This window comes from Schistocerca americana, chromosome 1, assembly GCF_021461395.2.
Source record: "Schistocerca americana isolate TAMUIC-IGC-003095 chromosome 1, iqSchAmer2.1, whole genome shotgun sequence".
In the NCBI taxonomy this organism is placed as follows: Eukaryota; Metazoa; Arthropoda; class Insecta; order Orthoptera; family Acrididae; genus Schistocerca; species Schistocerca americana.
In genome coordinates, this window is record NC_060119.1 from 744,341,537 (window position 1) to 744,364,317 (window position 22,781).

General features: G+C 37.2%; 1 protein-coding gene across 3 annotated transcripts in view; it reads left to right on the forward strand.

Moving 5' to 3' along the window:
• LOC124610925 (serine/threonine-protein kinase Warts-like) overlaps nt 1-22,781 on the forward strand; it is a 213,257-nt gene that overhangs the window by 125,894 nt on the left and 64,582 nt on the right. For all 3 annotated transcript variants that reach the window (XM_047140199.1, XM_047140201.1, XM_047140200.1), the window contains exons 3-4: nt 2,633-2,750; nt 21,396-21,922. In XM_047140199.1, coding sequence (XP_046996155.1) covers nt 2,633-2,750; nt 21,396-21,922 — 645 coding nt within the window. The remainder of the gene's footprint in view (nt 1-2,632; nt 2,751-21,395; nt 21,923-22,781) is intronic.

Here is a 22,781-nt window from a genome sequence, read left to right on the forward strand (position 1 = left end):
TGTGCTTCCAGTGGTTTCATCCCAGACATGAGTGAATTTAAGGCTCAGCAACCAAAACAGATTTGCATGCTGGTAGTGGCAGATGTTAGTGAGCAGCCTGTCTGCATTCGTTCTGTACTAAGCAGTCAAGATAGTTTCTTTATCGGACAAAAAACTACATGGGTTGAACACCTGTGTTGGCCACTAGGATTCTATCTGGTAAGTTCCTTTAATACTCATTAAGATGTAAATATTCAAGAAGTGGCCATTAAGAACCCAGTAGACAATCCTTAATAGAAATCTATACACACACTGGTTGCCAGCTACTCATAGTAGTTTTGATGAAATACTATTTTAGTGTTATTTATATTTATACTTATCACAGTTGTCCTTGACAACAGAGGTGCTACCTGTCATTCACTTCATTGAACAACAACCCTGTTTCAATATTAAATCATATTATGCATAGAGGTAGTCAAAGTTTCACTTCTTTTTTAATTGTTGTGCCTTCATACTTCACCTTTAAGACACATTTTGTACTCAGGTCATCCATTCCAGCAAAGTCAAACTGTAAAAAGTATGACGTTAAAATGCTTCTTATTAGGCTCTGTTAAGACAGCGCAAATGATTGAGCAAAAGTACAAGTATGTGCTGTGGTGTTAAAGTTATAATTTACAACAGGATAAATCTGAAAAGAAGTTACATATTTAGTTTTATTTTGCAGGCAACATTTGTTACATGATATTAGCTTCCTTTTGGGTTGTGCTTATACTTTACGGCATTTCTTGAGGTACCTCTGTTTTTCTCATTTTCTCTTCGCACTACCCATGTGTACCTTACTCAGTTGAGTGGGGGCCATAGAATTTCCCCTGACTGTGCCATTATTTTCACATCTAGCAGTGCTTTTTGTGTACATAAAACGCCAAATTCTGTGTAGACTCAGATTTAAGATTAACTTTATTAGTAACTCTTTTGGCAGATCAGAAGGAGGTTAGTGCATGCCTCCAATTGCACTATGCCAAGCGAACAATTATTTAGAATCATGCCTAACAAACTATTATTGAAACATAACACTGAGCAATATGGGGCAGCAGTTGAGACACTTGACTTGGGTTCAGAAGAGCAAAGTTCAGCTTCATCCCACTATCCAGACTTGAAGTCTGTGGTTACGATAAATTGATTAAGGTGAATGCTAGAATTATTATTAGTTGTTTTCATTTCTGCATCCTAGTTGAACTCCAAGTTTTGCTCTGTTTCTATTGACTTGATTATTGTATTGCTTCCTCTTTTCTTTTCTTGGTATAATTTTGTATTTCTTTTCTTTTCTGTTTTTCTTTCATTACCAATAGATAGTGAACTAATGGTTTACTGTAACCATTTTTTGGATTTCTTGCAGTCTGTGATTATTGAGAAATATTTTTGTGGTAGTTTTTGTGGCCCTTGACCTTTTTTGTTACAGCACACTCTGATATTTTTCTATGTATCTGCATTTCACTGCCATTACTGACAATGAGTGTACTCCCCAATGTGTCAGAAATTATTCTCTCATGCGGTTTTTTTGTATCTAGCTGATAAAAAACACCTTTCTGTGTGTTGTATTCTCTAATTTTTCTTTCCTTTTTAACTGCCATGCCGAAAACATCAAAGAATATTACCATCATTTCATTTCTTTTTTAAATGTGCATGATAGTAGTGAGAATAAGATATTAAAACAATGGTGATCTTTCTTTATTTTGTACAGTTGTCTCTCTTTTTCCCTTATTCTGCCTAATTATTTGAACAAGCTTGTGTTCCAGATTTATTGATATCTATATTCCACTGACTCTGTTGCTAAAGCTACATTTATATTCTTGTGATACCTGTGATACGTTTTCCTTTCAATCTCTCTAACAACATCTAAACATTATGTTCATTGAATAAAAATGGTAACCCATGTATAAAATATATCAAATGAATGCATTTTACCTACATCATGGATACTATTTATTTTCTTTGGCGTAAGTCTCATAAAAATTTCTTATTCTTGGAAACAATACCTGACAGTGTGTACCAGCTACTTGTTATATTTCAGTATCTTGTATGATGTGATCCGTTCACAGTATTTGGCGTGCTCCAATAATGCAACACAAAAATACAACTCTTCTGGAGCAGTGATTTGTTTGTGTTGTTTTCCTTCACAATAAGTCAGCAAAATGTACCAGGTGAATTACCAATTAGTATTTTATCTATAATGCCAATGCAAATTAATAGAAATGGCATAATTTGGTGCTTAGGCAGTAGATGATAAACAACTGGACAATGTTTGCCTTTGCTGAGGTACTACACTGCTGCGTTATTAGCTAAAAAGTGGATCTGTTGTGAGTTAATGTATTCTTGCCCACTCTTGCTCAAAAGTCAATTTTGTCACCACGTGTTTGATTTTGTGTTGTATAATTTTGGGAAATTATTCCAAATGTATACCGTACAGGTTTCAGCTTCTGAAGCATAAGATGCATTCTCTCTCCATTTTTATACAAGCGAGATAAATAGCATTTCTGTTACTTGTCTCATTGTGATAAGTATTTATTTCTGCAGTTGGCAGTACTCCATATACATTTCTATATATTTTATTTAATATACGGCACTGAAGGCTATTAATTGTTCTTTGCTGTAGGAAGCATCCCTGCGGGCATTGAAACTGTCAGGGGGGAGATTAGAAGCAGCCCATGACCTGTTGTCAAAGCAGCAGCATGCAGAGCCTCTCAATGGAATTACCAAAGGACCCTCTCCAGGTAAGACCAACCCTTCCATTTTATATTTAATAGATTTATAATGTCCTGTCATTTAATCACTTGATGGCAGTTTTCTTTCCATTTAAAATAAATATATTACAGTTTTTCCACACACCCACATGCGTGCACGCTCTCTCTCTCTCTCTCTCTCTCTCTCTCTCTCTCTCTCTCTCTCTCTCTACACACACACACACACACACTCTCTCTCTCTCTCTCTCTCTCTCTCTCTCTCTCTCTCTCTCTGTGTGTGTGTGTGTGTGTGTGTGTGTGTGTGTGTGTGAGAGAGAGAGAGAGAGAGAGAGAGAGAGAGAGAGAAAACTGATATTCTCCAGATGTAGTGGCTTGAGATGATTTATTGTCTCACATGGGTAGGGTAGGGTAGGATGAATTCAGAAATAGTGCAGATAGAGACAGCAGGGCAGTAAAAATGAGATAAATGAACAGAAATAACTATAATTTGTACAGTTACCCACAATGGCACAGTATACATGGGAAGGTAAGGGGAGGGGGAACGAGGCGGAGAGTGATAAACAAGAAGGCAATATGAGGATGATAATAGGAGGTGAGCATAGACTGGATTAGATAAGAGATTGAGAGGAGTGTGAAGCTAACAGAGAAGGTGGGAACCGGAAATAGTTGGAGAACAAGTCAGGGAGAAGGGGTTGGAAATGGGGCAAGTGTATGTAGGTGATCTTAACAGACATTGAGGTAGTGAAATTTGTGAGACTTTGAAGGGTTTGCCATAGTTACAGTACCAACCATACAATTGAGAGGAACTTGTTTCATTGGAGATGGGGTTAAGGGAGGGTTCGGAGGACACTTTTTATGAAGTAGCTGTTACATTTGACCATACTACATTGAGCTACACACCCTCTTATAAAATTATGGCAGTAATTATATTGGAGGACAATTGATAATTGGTCATGTTCTCATTGTAAACTATGCCGTGATTGTAACAAATTTGGTAATGACATGGGAGCTTACATATGTGGCCCTGTCTATTAGGATAGTATGTTGTGCTGACAGCTGAAAGCAATCTGCTGTCCAAATCCATCAAACAGGCCTTGCAAGAGTGCCCATGCAGCAAGGTGCAGCGAGCAGGAGTAACATTATTATGAATAGCCTGGCAATGGAATACCAGTTTGGGAGATGTGGGAATAATTTTGTGAGGTAACCATCACACTTATATAGATTATGCTGGAATCAGTTTAGCATAAAACGGATACTAATTCTAACATGATTTAACATTTACTTAATCATGGGTAGGTTGTTATACAAAATAGAGTTGTTGATGTTATTAGAGATAAACATGATGTGTTTTCCATGAGATGAAAGTGCCTTTGGAAATATTGGATATTTGCAATTTTTACATGAATGGCTCATGCTCTTTTTTGATAAAATTGAAGACAACCAGTAGAATCAACTGCAAATATGTGGATGACACTATACTTTGTAATGGCGTGGTTCGTATTGTTGTGGTAAGACCAAAATAAAAGTCAGCAGAAGATGGAATAGGTAGTTGAAGTATCTGGTTCATATGAAGTTTTGGCTAGTGATGCTTGAGTAAAAGGCACAGATAAAAGATGTGGTGTTGAATCATACAAGGTGCGTTCCGTAAGTAATGCGACCAAATTCATAAAAAAATCATTTATTGAATATATTCGTACAGATAATCAAAAATTTTCAAAATAGCACCCTCCTGCATTGATACACTTCTGGAGGCGGTGTTTCCGTGCCTGGACGGCATCCTGGAATGCCTTTTCCGGAATGTCCTTTAGAGCTGATGTAACATGCACCTGGATGCTTTCAATCGTGTCCTAATGTTTTCCTTTCATGACTCCTTTTAACTGAGGAAACAAAAAAAAAAAAAAAAAAACTCAGTGGGAGCCAGGTCAGGACTATAAGGAGGCTGGGGAACCAATGGGGTCTTGGTCCTGGCCAGGAATGAACTTTCCACGTGTCCTTGATGTCGCTTCGGCAGCACGAGATCCTCCTTTTCAGTCTTTTGAGCACTTCCAAGTAGAAAGCTGAGTTACTCTAGTCCCGATAGGTACGAATTCGTGGTGGACAATGTCTCTGACGTCAAATAAGACAATGAGCATGGTTTTGATCCTGGACTTGCTCACGTGTGCCTTCTTGGGATGGGGCGACGATGGGGTGTGCCACTCTGAACTCTGCCCTTTTGTCTCAGGGTCGTACTCAAAAATCCATGACTCATCACCAGTGATAACTAAGTTTAAAAAATGAGGATCATTTTCACACATTTCCAACATTTCTTGGCACCGAAGCACTCGCTTGTGCTTGTGTTTGTCGGTCAACACTTTTGGGACGAGTTTGGCACTCACCTTCCTCATGTTCAAATATTCGGTCACAATGTGGAAAACGGTTGTTTTTGACATGTTTAGAGTTTGTGCTATCAATTGAAGGCTCAGCTGTGTGTCAGAGTTCAAACAATTGTGTCACATTTTTGTCGACTTGTGTGGTTGATGGCCGTCCCCTGTGAGGTTCGTCGGTGATCTCCTCTCCACCCTCCATGAACGACTTGTGCCATCAGAAAACTTGTCATTTGGGCAAGCAATCGGTCCGAAAGGCATGGTGAAGTAATGGAAACATTTCGGTGGTGGGCTTCCCAAGTTTAACGCAAAATTTGATAGTGTACCATTGCTCTGCAGAATGATCCATTGTGCCGTGTTACATAAACTCAAAACGGGGTTGACAGAAACGCACATCCAGACTCTCCGGCAGCTTGCAGCTGGATGAGACAAAGAGCGTTTTGAAGCTAACACCCCCCTCCATTTTGCCCAGCCGGTTACAACACGCTGTGGTGTACCATTGCGTCAGAAAGAAATTGGTCGCACTACTTATGGAACACACTCTGTATTCTTCCCAAACCAGAGTTAAATTAATCAATGGCTAGTGTTGAAATGAGAGGAAGTGTAGATTTACGATGCTTGTGAAGAGAACTATAACTCTGTATTGGAGTGGGAAAATTTAAATGGTTAGTGAGATGAAAATACTGAGAGTCAAAACTAAACAGTTAAAAATACTTTACAACAGACTGTCAGTCAGTTCGGAAAAGAACATGAGACAGTGCTCTTGCACCGAATGCCGCATACCAATGGCATTCCTTTATTCTTTATCCCCTCTGTTACTGCACATGCAGTTTTTTATTATGTTCTTGTTAAACTCAATTATACACTAAAAATTCTTTCTCATACTTCGTACCTCCTACAAAAACACTGTATCTGTAAATTACTACCTTTTTCATCCGTATCAGCAGAAATTCGACAGATGTTAAGATGCGTGATCAGTAAAGTCACATACGCTAAATATTAGTTTATATGCACAGTGTGTGTATGTGATGGGATAGGTGATGCACAATCAATACACCACTTGTGATTTAAGTGGCAGAAGATATATTCTAGGTACACAAAACATCAATACCTCATAAATAAAAATTTGGATTCTTGCATCTCTGCATTACTGATGCAAGTAATTCTGCAAGTAATTGTTCAGGCACTTTTCTGCTCTTTTTCAAGTGTGTGTGTCTCAACCTTCCTCATCATTTTTGCAATTTGTTTTTGTTGTACATTTGCCACCCAGTAAGCATTCTTACATGCAAGTGAAGAGTTATAGGAAACTTCATGGATATTTCCACACAAGAGAGGAAGTAAAAGAGCTTAAGTTGCTTTGGTGGCCGTTTCGGTGCTGCTAACATTATCTTAATGATACGTAAACTCTGCTGATGTTGATAAAAAATTATATTCAGTTGTACATTGCGTGTTTGTGAGCATTAATTGTGAAGAAACAACCTCTGAAGAGGATATGTATCTAATATATTTAAAATGTATGAGAGTTTGTCAAAATTTTGATGATGTGTGATACAACAAGATAGCATTGTTTATATTTAAAACACTACTTTAAAAAAATATAAAATGATTGTAGTTGTTAGAATGGCATTAATTTGACACAAAGCACTTAGTAACATGCCTATAAGGATTTTACAGACTTATTGTCACTGGAGCTGAGATATGGTTTCACAGCCTCACCTGTTGGTGAGGCTGTGAAACTATTGTTTTGATCTATTCCAAGTGTGACAGTATGAAGCATAATACAATAAGAAGGTCTTTATCAGAGAGCTACCAGTATAACACATTTACAGCTGTGCCTTTGTGGACATGGATAATGAGAAAGTATTATATTGTGAAATCATTAAACTGAAAGTTATACATGTAATTGTGATGCATTGATCACAGTTGCTGTACATTTTCATTCACTCTTATGCTACAAAAAGGTGGATAGTGTAGATCAAGTGACATAAGGGACAGCTTATCGCCGGTACATTGCCATTGTTTGCAGAATAGCAGTCCTACATTAATCATGTTTCATAGATCCTATCAATAAAGAGAAGCTTCAGGGATGTCGAACGAGTGAAGATGTACATAAACAGATGAAGAGTATAGCCTGTAAACTTTATCCGTGAACTGTGTTAACAATAAACTGTCACTATACTGCTTAATGATACTCTTCCTAACTTTAGCCACGTAAATTTGGAGACAACCGCTGCTTCCTCAGATATGTTAAATAGCTGCTGTTTATCTTCTATTGGTAATTTAATAATTACTTGATCATGTTAGTATTTTTCAGTAACAATAGTCACCAATATCTATAAACAAAGATTTCCGTTTACAGAACAGTACTATGTGCCATGCAACTTTACATTGCTATTTGCCAAGTAGCTTATGAAACTTGTCAATCCTTGAATCTAAATATTCATATAATAATAATAATAATAATAATAATAATAAAACAAGCATTGGCCAAACGACTTAGAAGGTACAAAAAAAGTGAAAATAGAAGGAAACAAAACCAGACATTCAACACAAACCAAAATAGATTTTACCAAATAATAGATAACACACACATTAAAATAGACAATCCACCAAACATAACAGACATGGAACACTTCTGGAGCAACATATGGTCATATCCGGTACAGCATAACAGGCATGCACGGTGGATACAAGCAGAAACAGACGCATACAAGATGGTACCTCAAATGCCTGAAGTGATAATTTCGCAACATCAAGCCACCCGAGCAATTAATTCTACGCACAATTGGAAGCCCCTGAAACAGATAAAATAGCAAATTTCTGGCTAAAGGAGTTCACCTCAACACATTCATAGCTAACTAAATTATTTAACAGTTACATTGCAGACCCATACACATTCCCTGATACACTTACACATGGAATAACTTATCTGAAACCTAAAGACCAAGCAGACACGGCAAACACAGCTGAATATCACCCACTAACATGCCTGCCAACAATATACAAAATATTGACTTCAGTCATTACACAGAAATTAATGACACATACAACACAGAACAAAATTACAAATGAACAACAAAAAGGCTGTTGCAAAAAGCACGAGGATGTAAAGAGCAACTGATAATAGATGCAGAGGTGACATATCAAGCTAAAACTAAACAAAGGTCGCTACACTATGCCTACATTGATTACCAAAAAGCTTTTGATAGTGTACCCCACTCATGGTTACTACAAATATTGGAAATATACAAAGTAGATCCTAAATTGATGCAGTTCCTAAACATAGTAATGAAAAATTGGAAAACCACACTTAATATCCAAACAAATTCAAATAATACCACATCACAGCCGATACAGATTAAGTGTGGAATATCCCAAGGAGACTCATTAAATCCTTTCTGGTACTGCCTTGGTCTGAACCCACTATCCAACATGCTAAATAATACAAATTATGGATACAATATTACTGGAACATACCCACACAAAATCACACATCTGCTATACATGGATGATCTAAAACTACTGGCAGCAACAAATGAACAACTCAACCAATTACTAAAGATAACAGAAGTATTCAGCAATGATATAAATATGGCTTTTGGAACAGACAAATGTAAGAAAAATAGCATAGTCAAGGGAAAACACACTAAACAAGAAGATTACATATTGGATAACCACAGCGACTGCATAGAAGCGATGGAAAAAACAGATGCCTATAAATATCTAGGATACAGACAAAAAATAGGAATAGATAATACAAATATTAAAGAAGAACTAAAAGAATAATATAGACAAAGACTAGCAAAAATACTGAAAACAGAATTGACAGCAAGAAACAAGACAAGAGCTATAAATACTTGTGCTATACCAATATTGACCTACTCATTTGGTGTAGTGAAATGGAGTAACACAGACCTAGAAGCACTCAATACACTTACACGATCACAATGTCACAAATATAGAATACATCACATACATTCAGCAACAGAAAGATTCACATTAAGCAGAAAGGATGGAGGAAGGGGATTTATCGACATAAAAAACCTACATTATGGACAGGTAGACAATTTAAGAAAATTCTTTCTAGAATGAGCAGAAACTAGCAAAATACACAAAGCAATCACTCATTTAAATACATCGGCTACACCACTGCAATTTCATAACCACTTCTACAACCCTTTAGATCACATAACATCAACAGGTACGAAGAAAGTAAATTGGGAAAAGAAAACACTACATGGCAAGCACCCGTATCATCTAACACAGCCACACATCGATCAAGACGCATCCAACACATGGCTAAGAAAAGGCAATATATACAGTGAGACGGAAGAATTCATGATTGCAATACAGGATCAAACAATAAACACCAGATATTAAAGCAAGTATATTATTAAAGATCCCAATACCACAACAGATAAATGCAGACTTTGCAAACAACAAATATAAAGAGGAGACCACATCACAAGCGGATGTACAATACTAGCAAATACAGAATACCCCAGAAGACATGACAGTGTAGCAAAAATAATACGTCAACAGTTGCCTTACAACATAAACTTATAAAACATGTTCCCACATACAAGTATGCACCACAAAATGTACTGGAGAATGATGAATACAAATTATACTGGAACAGAACCATTATAACAGATAAAACAACACCACATAACAAAACTGACATCATACTCACCAATAAAAAGAAGAAATTAACACAACTAATCGAAATATCCATACCCAATACAACAAATATACAAAAGAAAACAGGAGAAAAAATTGAAAAATACATCCAACTGGCTGAGGAAGTCAAGGACATGTGGCATCAGGATAAAGTTGACATTATACCAATTATACTATCAACTACAGGAGTCATACCACACAATATCCACCAGTATATCAATGCAATACAGCTACATCCAAACGTATATATACAACTACAGAAATCTGTAATTATTGATACATGTTCAATTACCCAAAAGTTCCTAAATGCAATGTAATATATACCATACAGTTACAAGGAAGTCACGCTTGATCCAGGTCTGCGTCACTTTCCATTTTTTGACCAGACATAACATATGAGGAAAGAAAGAATATAATAATATTAATGATTTATGCAAGGATTAATAGTAATATTTCAGGAGGTAACCAATGGACCCATCAACAACTGGCAGTCAAGAACTCGGATTTTGGGGAACCAGAACTTACATGATTACAGAGAAAGTTGGAGTTTTCTGGTAAAGTTCCATACAAACATTTATATTTCTCAACATAAACACACTGATCCAACCAGGACAACTGCACAACCTAATGTTGGGAGTTTGATAAACTAGAGATAATGATACTTGCCCTGCAGGAAACATGCATAACAGATGAAGACACAATGGATTATGGAAATTACCATATTTTCAAGAGAGAGACAGAAAAAAGAGTTGCCAGGGGTGTCCCACTTCTGGGCATGGCCTTTATGATACACAAGAAGATAATCAATCCAGTTACAAAAGTCACTCCCTTAATCAACAGGCTGAGGACAATGCACATACAGTGTGCAAACAAGAAATACACCACAATCAACATACATACCCCCACAAATGGAGATAACAAAGATGTCCCAAAATCAATAAGGAAATTCGGGGCAACATTAGAGACAGCAATGGCCAAGATCCCCAAAGATGATATAAAAATTTTCCTGGGCGATTTCAACACACAAATCAGCAGAGAAAAATATCACCATAAAACTGTGGGAATGTTCCCCATGCATAAATATAGAAACAAAAATGGCACGAGACTCATCAGACTAAGCCCATGAACAGCTTGAAGATTATATCGACATCTCTCAGGAAATCCCTATACAATAAGGGGGAGAATTCCAAATAGACCGTAGTGATTTCCTAACCAGCCCAGAAAGAGCTTGTAGCAGTTCTGCCTGCTTTATTTATTTCTTTGTTTGTTGTCCTCGGTGTCGACGTACTGCGTTGCTACACTGGCTGAAAAATGGGTTGTGGAAGTACAACACAGACTACTTTAAATGATGTAACTGACAGAGGCACAGTTGCGTTTCACTGTCTTTTACTTTCACTTTTCACAACCCCCAATATTACACAGTTATATATAGCCAGTGCACTATTGTTTAACCTTTGATAAGCCTCATTAATAGTTTGCAGGCAAATCTCCACATACTGCTACGATAGTTTCCTGTTGAACATCAATGAGCAGTAAAAACATAACCACATAATTCACAGTTCTTGAAGAATAATCAGGTACATAAGGAACAGACACTGTTATTGCTTTAAAACATGGCCTGTTGGTGTAACACTTGTTTCCCTGTTAAGTTGGTGCATTGTTGTTGTTCTAACCAACACAGGTTCTTCGTCTGAAACTCGGCCGTGGACTGACTGTCTCGTGACCAAAAATCAGACCTTTATATATCATCACAATAATCGGTACTGAAACTACACATTGTTCGAAGTTAGATTTACAGAAATTACAATTAAAACTTAGCTCATTAAATTAACTGAATACATCGAAAAATTACATCTTTTTAACAGTTTCTTCTACTGCAAGAGTTAGGCCGAATTATTTGTTTAAATCATGAAATTAACAAATATAAGTATGCAAACAATACTTTGGACAAAACTGTTAATTACTTTGGAATTAATTAAGGGCTGGCTTTGCTAACATGTTTTTGAAAAGAAGCAAATAAATACTTAAAGAATGCTCACATTTCACATTTCGTCTTCCAAATGTTTACAATTATTACAGATTTTATATTTGTTTATATGTAAATAATAGAATTTAAGTTATGAAACAATTACTGATTTCACCCTATAACAAAAGATACTAACTAGGAATAGTTGAAATAAATTAGAAAATCTATTACATACATAAAACTAAACACAAAATTAGATCTGGTGATATCTTCTTTAAAACTGAGAGCCAATCTTTCTCTTTTATGAGAATGCAGATTATACTCACGTATGTTAATGTTAATTAGTTAAAAGTGAAAAAACGAATTTAAGGAGGCAAATGCCAAAACAAGAGGGGGAGTCAAATTATCCCAACTTGCTTCGTCACAAGCTCCATGACATGCAAGTTCATATAAGTGCGAATGTTGATTCAGACCACTACCAAACTTGAGTCAAAATCAAATTTACACCAAAGAAAATCCATCAGAAAAAACACACATAGAGAAGCTTGACATGGAAAAGATCATAGACTCCAACATAAAGCAGCAATGGGAAAACAACAAGCAAACACATGGCAAGAATTTCATAGAAAGATCACACGAAATGTAAAAGAACTGACACCACAGAAAAACAGTACTAAACACCCATGGTGGGACTCAGAATGTGTAGATGCATTATAAAGAACCAAAGATGCCTTCCAGGAATACAGCAATAAAAAATCCCCAGAAACTGGTAATCATTTTAATGAGTCAAGAAAATGGCTGCAGAACTGACTACATGAAGAAGCAGATGGACACTATAGAGGAAAACTTCCGCAACCACAACACGAGAGAATTATACAGGAGTTTCTCAAGGAAGGTCTGTGGGTACAAACCTCAGAACTTATGCTTCCGAGAACAAGATGGGAAATTCGCATTAACTGATCAAGAGAATTGTCAGGAACTGGCACTTTACTTCTCTTACATCCTTAACTGCCCTGAACCTGAGGATTGTAACTTTACTCACCCAGAATCACTCCCACAAATATGTGAAGAGATGAACAAAGATATACTTAAATTAAAAAACAACAGAGCATCCAGTGAAGATGGCATCATTGAAGAATAAAGAACCTCGGATCAAAGTCCTTATCACAATGTACACAAATAATAAGAACCATATGGCAAATAGAAAAACTTCCTGATGATGGGAAATGTGCACTTATCCATCGTCTGTAAGAAAGGGCATAGAATGAATGTGAACAGCCATAGAGGAATCTCCCTGCTACAAGTCATCTACAAAATTTACTCAGCATGCTTTGCTGCAGATAACACAAGAACAGTTAGAACACAAAATTGGTGAATACCAGACTGGCTTCCGCTCTTGTTGTTCCTGCACAGGACAGATCTTAAATCTGATAACATTTCTAAAATATAAGGTATCAGAAATACAGCAATTTGCACTTTCATAAGTTTCGAAAAGTGTACAGTTCTGTTGACTGAGAAGCCTTGTTCAGTGTCATAGAAGCACAGGGACTTCACCTAAAAACACTATGGCTAATGAGGCAGACACTGGCTGGCACAACATCGAAAGTTAAATTCATGCATGAAATCTCTAATCCCTTATGATCAAAACAGGAGTATGCCAAGCAGACAGATTATCCTCACTATTGTTCAACCTCATCCTGGACAAAGTTACATGGAAATGGGAAAGAGAACTGAAAATCCAATGGTACTGGAAACCAACATGACTAGGGTGATCCAGGGATCAGATCTCAAACCGAGCTTTTGCAAATTACCTAGCCATGCACACAGATAATAAAGCAACAGCGGCCGAACAAATGGAAATACTTAAAGAATGCGCAGAAAAAGTTAGTCCGCAAGTCTCTTTCCAGAAGTCTGAATTACTCTGGTCTAAATTAGACACAAAATATGGCAAGATAAGCAGAGTTACACATTTCAAATATCTAAGTGAAATACTCTAACCTACAGGAGGAGAAAAGATATCACAAAAGACTTGACTACAAAAAATGAAGAGATCTTACTGCAACAGACAATACATACGTAGAAGAAAAGCTTGTTGGTTCAAACACAGGTCAGCCACAACAACAAACTAACCAAGCCTGAAATACTATATGCAAGAAAGACACTAACAATCTATAAAAAAAACAAGCATACTGAAGGAAGGACACCAAATCGTGAGAAAAATTCTTGGCCTGAAGCTGACAGATGAGGGATACAGATGACACTCTAGGAAAACCACAGACATTGTGTTACGTTTAGCAGCAGATGTCAGAAAAAGAAGGTTAACATTCTCCAGTTACAATAGAAGGCTACCACCAACAAGACTCACCAACAGAATTCTGACATACATACAAGGGGTCAAATCAACGATACCATGGAGCACCCAAGTCAATCTTGATCTAGGAAAAGCATAAATAAATACAATAGACACTGAAGACTGAAACATAAACAGAAACAAGATATACAAGTGGAATGTGAGGTCGGAGACTAAATCCCAAAGAAATGAGGTATGAAGTGGACTGAAGAGTGATAATACTGGCCAACTGCAAGTAATATTCGCACACTGAGGGTTCTGTACAAGTGGAATTGTGTGTATAGACAGCTTGTCCATTCTGGGAATTGAGAATCTCAATCATTTTTGCCTGCTATTAATACTGGCAAGATATCAGTCCGAGGAATTCCAAGATTTTTGTGAATATTTTAATTCCAATAATAAAAACGTGATATAAAGTCATGCAGGAGGCAGGTGACCATTTTTATAATAATCAGTAGTTCTTTATTCAAGCTGATCAGCTCACAATGTTAAATGTCAAATATCAAGTGAGGAATGACTTTATTGTTCATGTAATGGCACCAGAACACACACATAAAAGATGGTTGTAATTGGCAAGCTTTTGGAGCCACTGGCTCCTTCTTCAGGCAGGGGAAGGAAGAGAGATGAAGGAAAGGGACTGGAGAGGTCTAGCAAAAGGGGTAGATTTCGGGAAAGTCACCCAGAACTGTAGGTCGGGGGGGAGGGGGGGGGGGACACTTACCATATGGAAAGAGAAGGAAAGACTGATTGTTGTGAACTGCATCGGATGGGATTTGAAAACCTGAGAGCTTAAAGGTGGAAGACAGGGTAATATGCAGACAGAGATTACTGCTCAAACATCATGCGTGAGTTAATAAGAGTGAAAAGCTAAGTGCAGTGTACGTAACAGAGGAGGGAGGGGGCGGTGAAAAATAGACGGGTGAGACGATGAAACATTTAGGAACCTTAAATGGAGTGAAGCAAAGAGTAGTTACAGTTTTCTACATCTTTCATTGTCGTATCTATATATTTTTCATCCCCCCCCCCCCCCCTTCCATCACTGTACAATGCACGTAGGTTTTCATTCTTATTAACTCATGCATAATGTTTAAGCAGTAATCTCTGTCTGTATATTACCCTGTTTTCCACCTTTAAGCTCTCAGGTTTTCAAATCTCGTCCGATGCAGTTCCCAACAATCAGTCTTTCCTTCTCATCCTGTACGGTAAGTCTCCTCTGAGCCATGGTTCTGGGTGACTTTCCCGAAATACGCCCCTTTTCCTCAACATCTCCAGCCCTTTTCCTTTACCACTCTTTCTTCCCCTTCAACCCTTCTGCCTGAAGAAGGAACCATTGGCTCCAAAAGCTTGCCAGTTACAACCGTCTTTGTGTGCTCTGCCGCCACTTGGTAAGTAGATTTTTTATCTGTCCAATTAAGTAATTTTGTCAATAATCGATTTTTTTCATTATTTTATTGCTTGTGTGATGCTTTTCGCAATTTACCCATCATCAGATATCCAGGAGCGAATACTGCAGTTAGATATGGCATGTCAAGTTGTATGTGGGTATCTGATGAGGGATAAATTCTGAAACCCATCATATGAGCAGTAATGTAATTCTGTGCCTGATGTTTGACTTTTATTATTGTGACCCAGTCAGCCTGAATGAAGAACTACTGACTGTTTAGAGTTTCACATCAGGTAACAATTGATGAAAGAAATATTTTTTGTCATGTGATACAATTACAAATTAACAGTTTACGGAATTTTTCCCCTTTGCTTAATTCAGGTCTCATTCCATCGTTGTAGATAAATGCGAAGTACCATATGTGTTTTCATGAAATAGTTTGTGAGTACTGAAACATGTGGCATAAATGGCTGTATCCTTTGATTGCATTGACATAGAAGCTTCAGTTTTTTAAACTGCCAAGGGACCATAGACTTCAGTATGTGACATATATTTCAGCTTGATACGTATACCTGTTCCTTAGTAAAAGGGCTTTTAACAGTTGTGCAGACAGATGGACAACAAAGCGATCCTATAAGGTTTCTGTTTTTACTGACTGAGGCTCTGACCCCTAAAAATGAGAGAATTGTGGAAAATCAGAAAGAATACCTAAATAAGGCAGAATGCTTTGCCTAATTCTGCAGGATCTCTGCGCAAATAATAGTAATAGTAATAATAATAATAATAATAATAATAATAATAATAATAATAACAACAACAACAACAATAAGATACAAAAAAAGTGAAAATAGAAGGAAACAAAACCAAACATTCAACACAAACCAAAAGAAATTTTACCAGACAATAGATAACACACACATTAAAAAAGACAATCCACCAAACATTACAGACATGGAGCACTTCTGGAGCAACATATGGTCAAACCCGGTACAACATAACAGGCATGCACGGTGGATACAAGAAGAAACAGATACATACAAGATGATACCACAAATGCCTGAAGTGATAATTTTGCAACATGAAGTCACCCGAGCAATTAATTCTACTCACAATTGGAAAGCCCCTGGAAAAGATAAAATAGCAAATTTCTGGCTAAAGAAATCCACCTCAACACATTCACATCTAACTAAATTATTTAACAATATGGTTATAATAGAGGGAAACATTCCACGTAGGAAAAATATATCTAAAAACAAAGATGATGTGACTTACCAAATGAAAGTGCTGGCAGGTCGACAGACACACAAACGAACACAAACATACACACAAAATTCAAGCTTTCGCAACAAACTGTTGCCTCATCAGGAAAGAGGGAAGGAGAGGGAAAGACGAAAGGATGTGGGTTTTAAGGGAGAGGGTAAGGAGTCATTCCAATCCCGGGAGCGGAAAGACTTACCTTAGGGGGAAAAAAGGACGGGTATACACTCGCGCACACACACACATATCCATCCACACATATACAGACACTAGCAGACATATTTAAAGACGAATATGTTTGCTTGTGTCTGTATATGTGTGGATGGATATGTGTGTGTGTGCGAGTGTATACCCGTCCTTTTTTCCCCCTAAGGTAAGTCTTTCCGCTCCCGGGATTGGAATGACTCCTTACCCTCTCCCTTAAAACCCACATCCTTTCGTCTTTCCCTCTCCTTCCCTCTTTTCTGATAAGGCAACAGTTTGTTGCGAAAGCTTGAATTTTGTGTGTATGTTTGTGTTCGTTTGTGTGTCTGTCGACCTGCCAGCACTTTCATTTGGTAAGTCACATCATCTTTGTTTTTAGAGAAATTATTTAACAGTTACATTGCAGACCCATACACGTTCCCTGATACACTTACACATGGAATAACTTACCTGAAACCTAAAGATCAAGCAGACACAGCAAACCCAGCTAAATATCGCCCCATAACATGCCTACCAACAATATACAAAATATTAACTTCAGTCATTACACAGAAATTAATGACACATACAACACAGAACAAAATTATAAATGAAGAACAAAAAGACTGTTGCAAAGGAGCACGAGGATGTAAAGAGCAACTGATAATAGATGCAGAGGTGACATATCAAGCTAAAACTAAACAATGGTCACTACACTATGCATACATTGATTACCAAAAAGCTTTTGATAGTGTACCCCACTCATGGTTACTACAAATATTGGAAATATACAAAGTAGATCCTAAATTGATGCAGTTCCTAAACATAGTAATGAAAAATTGGAAAACCACACTTAATATCCAAACAAATTCAAATAATATCACATCACAGCCAATACAGATTAAGCGTGGAATATACCAAGGAGACTCATTAAGTCCTTTCTGGTTCTGCCTTGCTCTGAACCCACTATCCAACATGCTAAATAATACAAATTATGGATACAATATTACTGGAACATACCCACACAAAATCACACATCTGCTATACATGGATGATCTAAAACTGCTGGCAGCAACAAATGAACAACTCAACCAATTACTACAGAAGTATTCAGCAATGATATAAGTATGGCTTTTGGAACAGACAAATGTAAGAAAAATAGCATAGTCAAGGGAAAACACACTAAACAAGAAGATTACATATTGGATAACCACAGCGACTGCATAGAAGCGATGGAAAAAACAGATGCCTATAAATATCTAGGATACAGACAAAAAATAGGAATAGATAATACAAATATTAAAGAAGAACTAAAAGAAAAATATAGACAAAGACTAACAAAAATACTGAAAACAGAATTGACAGCAAGAAACAAGACAAAAGCTGTAAATACTTATGCTATACCAATATTGACCTACTCATTTGAAGTAGTGAAATGAAGTAACACAGACCTAGAAGCACTCAATACACTTACACGATCACAAGGCCACAAATATAGAATGCATCACATACATTCAGCAACTGAAAGATTCACATTAAGCAGAAAGGAAGGAGGAAGGGGATTTATCGACATAAAAAACCTACATTATGGACAGGTAGACAATTTAAGAAAATTCTTTCTAGAATGAGCAGAAACTAGCAAAATACACAAAGCAATCACTCATTTAAATACATCGGCTACACCACTGCAATTTCATAACCACTTCTACAACCCTTTAGATCACATAACATCAAGAGATACGAAGAAAGTAAATTGGAAAAAGAAAACGCTACATGGCAAGCACCCGTATCATCTAACACAGCCACACATCGATCAAGACACATCCAACACATGGCTAAGAAAAGGCAATATATACAGTGAGACGGAAGGATTCATGATTGCAATACAGGATCAAACAATAAACACCAGATATTAAAGCAAGCATATTATTAAAGATCCCAATACCACCACAGATAAATGCAGACTTTGCAAACAACAAATAGAAACAGTAGATCACATCACAAGTGGATGTACAATACTAGCAAATACAGAATACCCCAGAAGACATGACAGTGTAGCAAAAATAATACGTCAACAGCTTGCCTTACAACATAAACTTATAAAACAACATGTTCCCACATACAAGTATGCACCACAAAATGTACTGGAGAACGATGAATACAAATTATACTGGAACAGAACCATTATAACAGATAAAACAACACCACATAACAAACCTGACATCATACTCACCAATAAAAAGAAGAAATTAACACAACTAATCGAAATATCCATACCCAATACAACAAATATACAAAAGAAAACAGGAGAAAAAATTGAAAAATACATCCAACTGGCTGAGGACGTCAAGGACATGTGGCATCAGGATAAAGTTGACATTATACCAATTATGCTATCAACTACAGGAGTCATACCACACAGTATCCACCAGTACATCAATGCAATACAGCTACATCCAAACTTATACATACAACTACAGAAATCTGTAATTATTGACACTTGTTCAATTACCCGAAAGTTCCTAAATGCAATGTAACATATACCGTACAGTTAAAAGGAAGTCACGCTTGATCAAGGTCCGCCTCACCTTCCATTTTTAACCAGACATAACATCTGAGACAATAAAGAAATAACAATAATATCCAGTGTGATGTAGGAGGTAATTGGTGAGCCATTTGATTCATGTGTGTACAGATTCCTTTTATTTCTATGATTGTCTGTCTGACTTTGGAGAAACATGATTTTTATATGTAGTGAGATTCTGTAGATCACACTGTATGCTATGATCGTGCCATTTCCAAATTTATTGAGCTGTATTGGGCCACTAATGCTGATGCAATGGTCTTAAATATGCATCATGCAGAGTTATTAGGTAGCAAATAAATAACAACACTGCAAAAGATTCATCACATACAATTAATGGCAGCACAAATAAATGAATAATGTTCCAGATAAATACAAGCAGATTAATGCCAAAACACTTCTTTTTCAACCACATTTGAAATAATAGTGTTTGGTATGTCCAAAAATCAAACCAGAGAAATATTTCAACGCAAATATGGGATAAAGCTCTAGTAACCTGTAGAGGGTAGTGACAGTGTGTCATTGGCACCCAGTGCTTTTTTCCTACATATAATCACTGATGTGCATGGCCAGCAGGCATACAACAAAAAAGCAATACATGCTGTAATGTGAAAAAGGCAGATTTAGCTTCTACAATTTCTGGGAACACTCATTTTTATAATAATGTAGATTGAAGATTACTCCTGAGGTGCATTACACTATCACTCATCCAAAATAAATTGAGAAATGTAATGTTTGCTTAATGCACTTGGGGATTCAATTTTAAAGAACTTCCAAGTGAATTTCTATGAATTATCTGTCATAACAGTGTTCACTGATTCTGTCAACAGTAAAGGATCAGATTTCTAGCAAGTGTCTGTGTATCAGATTCACTTCTGGTACAATACTGAAGAGCACAATGGGTCAGAACTGTGTCCTTCGTGGCAACAGATTCTAGGAACAATGCAATCACATTTAGGAGCAGTGAGGCCAGATTTAGGTGTCCATGGTTTCCCTAAATCAACTAAGAAGAGTGCTGAGATGATACCTGATTTCCTTCAGCATTCAATCCAGTCTAAGTGTGTGATCTGTTGGTAATAACTTCATTACTGATATGACATTAAATCATAATTTTTCTTTCCTTTATTAGTAAATAAGTTGTTAACATCAGTGTTAAATCTTTATGTGAGCACAATCCTGATACCATATTCAAACAGGGAAGTTCCCAATGGAATGGTGCCCACAATTTATAAGTTGTCTTTACTGAACAGTAGAATATACTTTCATGTTGATCATATTTTTTGGGTACTGTATTTGATTTTCTGTCATACAAAAGACATAATTTCACACTATGTTGATTACATGGTAGTGTCAAAATTAGATTGATGAGAATCTTGAGTTGTTTTTAATAATACTCTTAGTCGTTAGTCATAAGTACCATCAGCTGAGGCTCTTGTGATGATCCCATCACTATAAAGCATCATTTTTCTCGTGGAGTGTTTAGGAGGTATCTAAATAATCTTGTGTATTCCACCATTAATGTTGCACAGCTTGACTATGTTCCAGTGATCTCATTGCTCAGTTTTGTTTCCTTATGTTCTTAATGAGTGGGAGACAAATATTGTTAGGTAATAAACAGCTAACTGTCATTTATAATTTTTGCTCTGCATCAGTGTTTGATTTACTTTTTCAGATTTCTAGCTGAGCTGATGAGTCCATTTTTAAACAAAACATTTCATCAACATATTGTGTGAGAAAAATGGAGCTGTCAGCTAACTAAAGCTATACCATCAATTAGCTCTACATTTATAATTTCTGAGACTTTTATCAGAAATGTTGATTTTTTTTCATTTTGCCTGTATGTAAATTTACATTTCTTTATTATTAGAGATGAGTCAATAAAGGAATTACTTGATTATTGGTGCATAGGTCTTTCTGCGCTGAGCACGAAGTTGATCCGCAAGCCAAGCCTAGAACGTGAACTGGCTGGGCCTCACCGTGGATCACCAGCATTGGACAGTGGAGCAGGCTCTTCACGCTCTGATAGCCCAGGCCAAGGTCACCCTCACCCTCAGCTCAGCCGGCAGTACTCACCAAGTGCCTTTGCTGCTGCGGCAGCCGCAGCAGCAGCTGCAGCCGCCACTGAACCACCCCCACCAACGCCACCTATTGCAGCTGTTTCTTCAGTTCCTCCCCCTGTGCCACCTCCTCGATGCAGTTCAACCCCACCCCCTGTACCTCCACCCCCTCCTCACCATGTGCAGCAGCTCTTGAAGCGCATGTCACCAGCTCCTGTGCCTGTTGTACCATCACGCCCACCTCCACAGCCACCTTGTCAGGTGTCAGTGTCTGTGCCTGTTGTCACACCTTCTGCACCATCAGCTACGAGGGGTACGAGTCCTACTTTAGTAACACCTTCAAGGCAGCAGCCAATGGTTGTTCAAAATGGTCCACAGGTAAATTTGTAATCTGCATAGTTTTTATATTTATTTACCACACCATTTGATGTTCTTGAATAAGAATATCATAATCTTATCTATTACATTTCTAACAATTTATATTTTATCTGTTGTACATTGAAAACAATTTTAAAATGTTGTGTATGATTTAAGAAATGCCTCTGAAACAACCAATAAACATATTTTTGCTAATGTCATCCATTATACCTCTTCTTACATTCACTGGCTAAATGTGGCACTCAGATTCAGTTCTCATCAAAAATACAAAATCTTTTTGACTGGGTGGCAGAAAGTTTTTAGTCAGTAAAGATTTGAAGTTTAAAGCCTGACAGTACACCATAACTTCATTTCGTCGGAAACAATATCACACTGCAATGTGAACCACTCTCCTTTTTTGCATCAACAGCCAGTGTCTTAATCATGTCACGCAAAGTTTATGCTTTTAATGTCTTTATTCTGAATCCTTCTGTAGAGTAACTCATTACTGCTCTTGAGGCTTATGTTCTTAATCTTTGCTTGTCATTATGGTGAGTGTTGTGACTTTTTGGTGTAGTAAACTTGATATACTGTTTGTAATACATTTTTAGTACTGTAGAGGTTAGAGGTGCATGACCTCAGTGATGGGTGGGTGAGCTGGGCTGGTACTGGCCAGGAAGGTGTTCTACTCTCCTCCTTAGGTGTGTTAGCAGCAGTGTGGTGTAGGTACCTGGTAATTTGTCTGACATCCAGTGATAAAAACAGTATTTTCTATATTCGTTTATTTGGTGTCTGAATACATCATTCGAGGTTGTACTAGGTTGCGTCAGCACAGCCCAAGGCGCAGGCTGGTCTCAATTGGTGAAGCACATTGAGACCA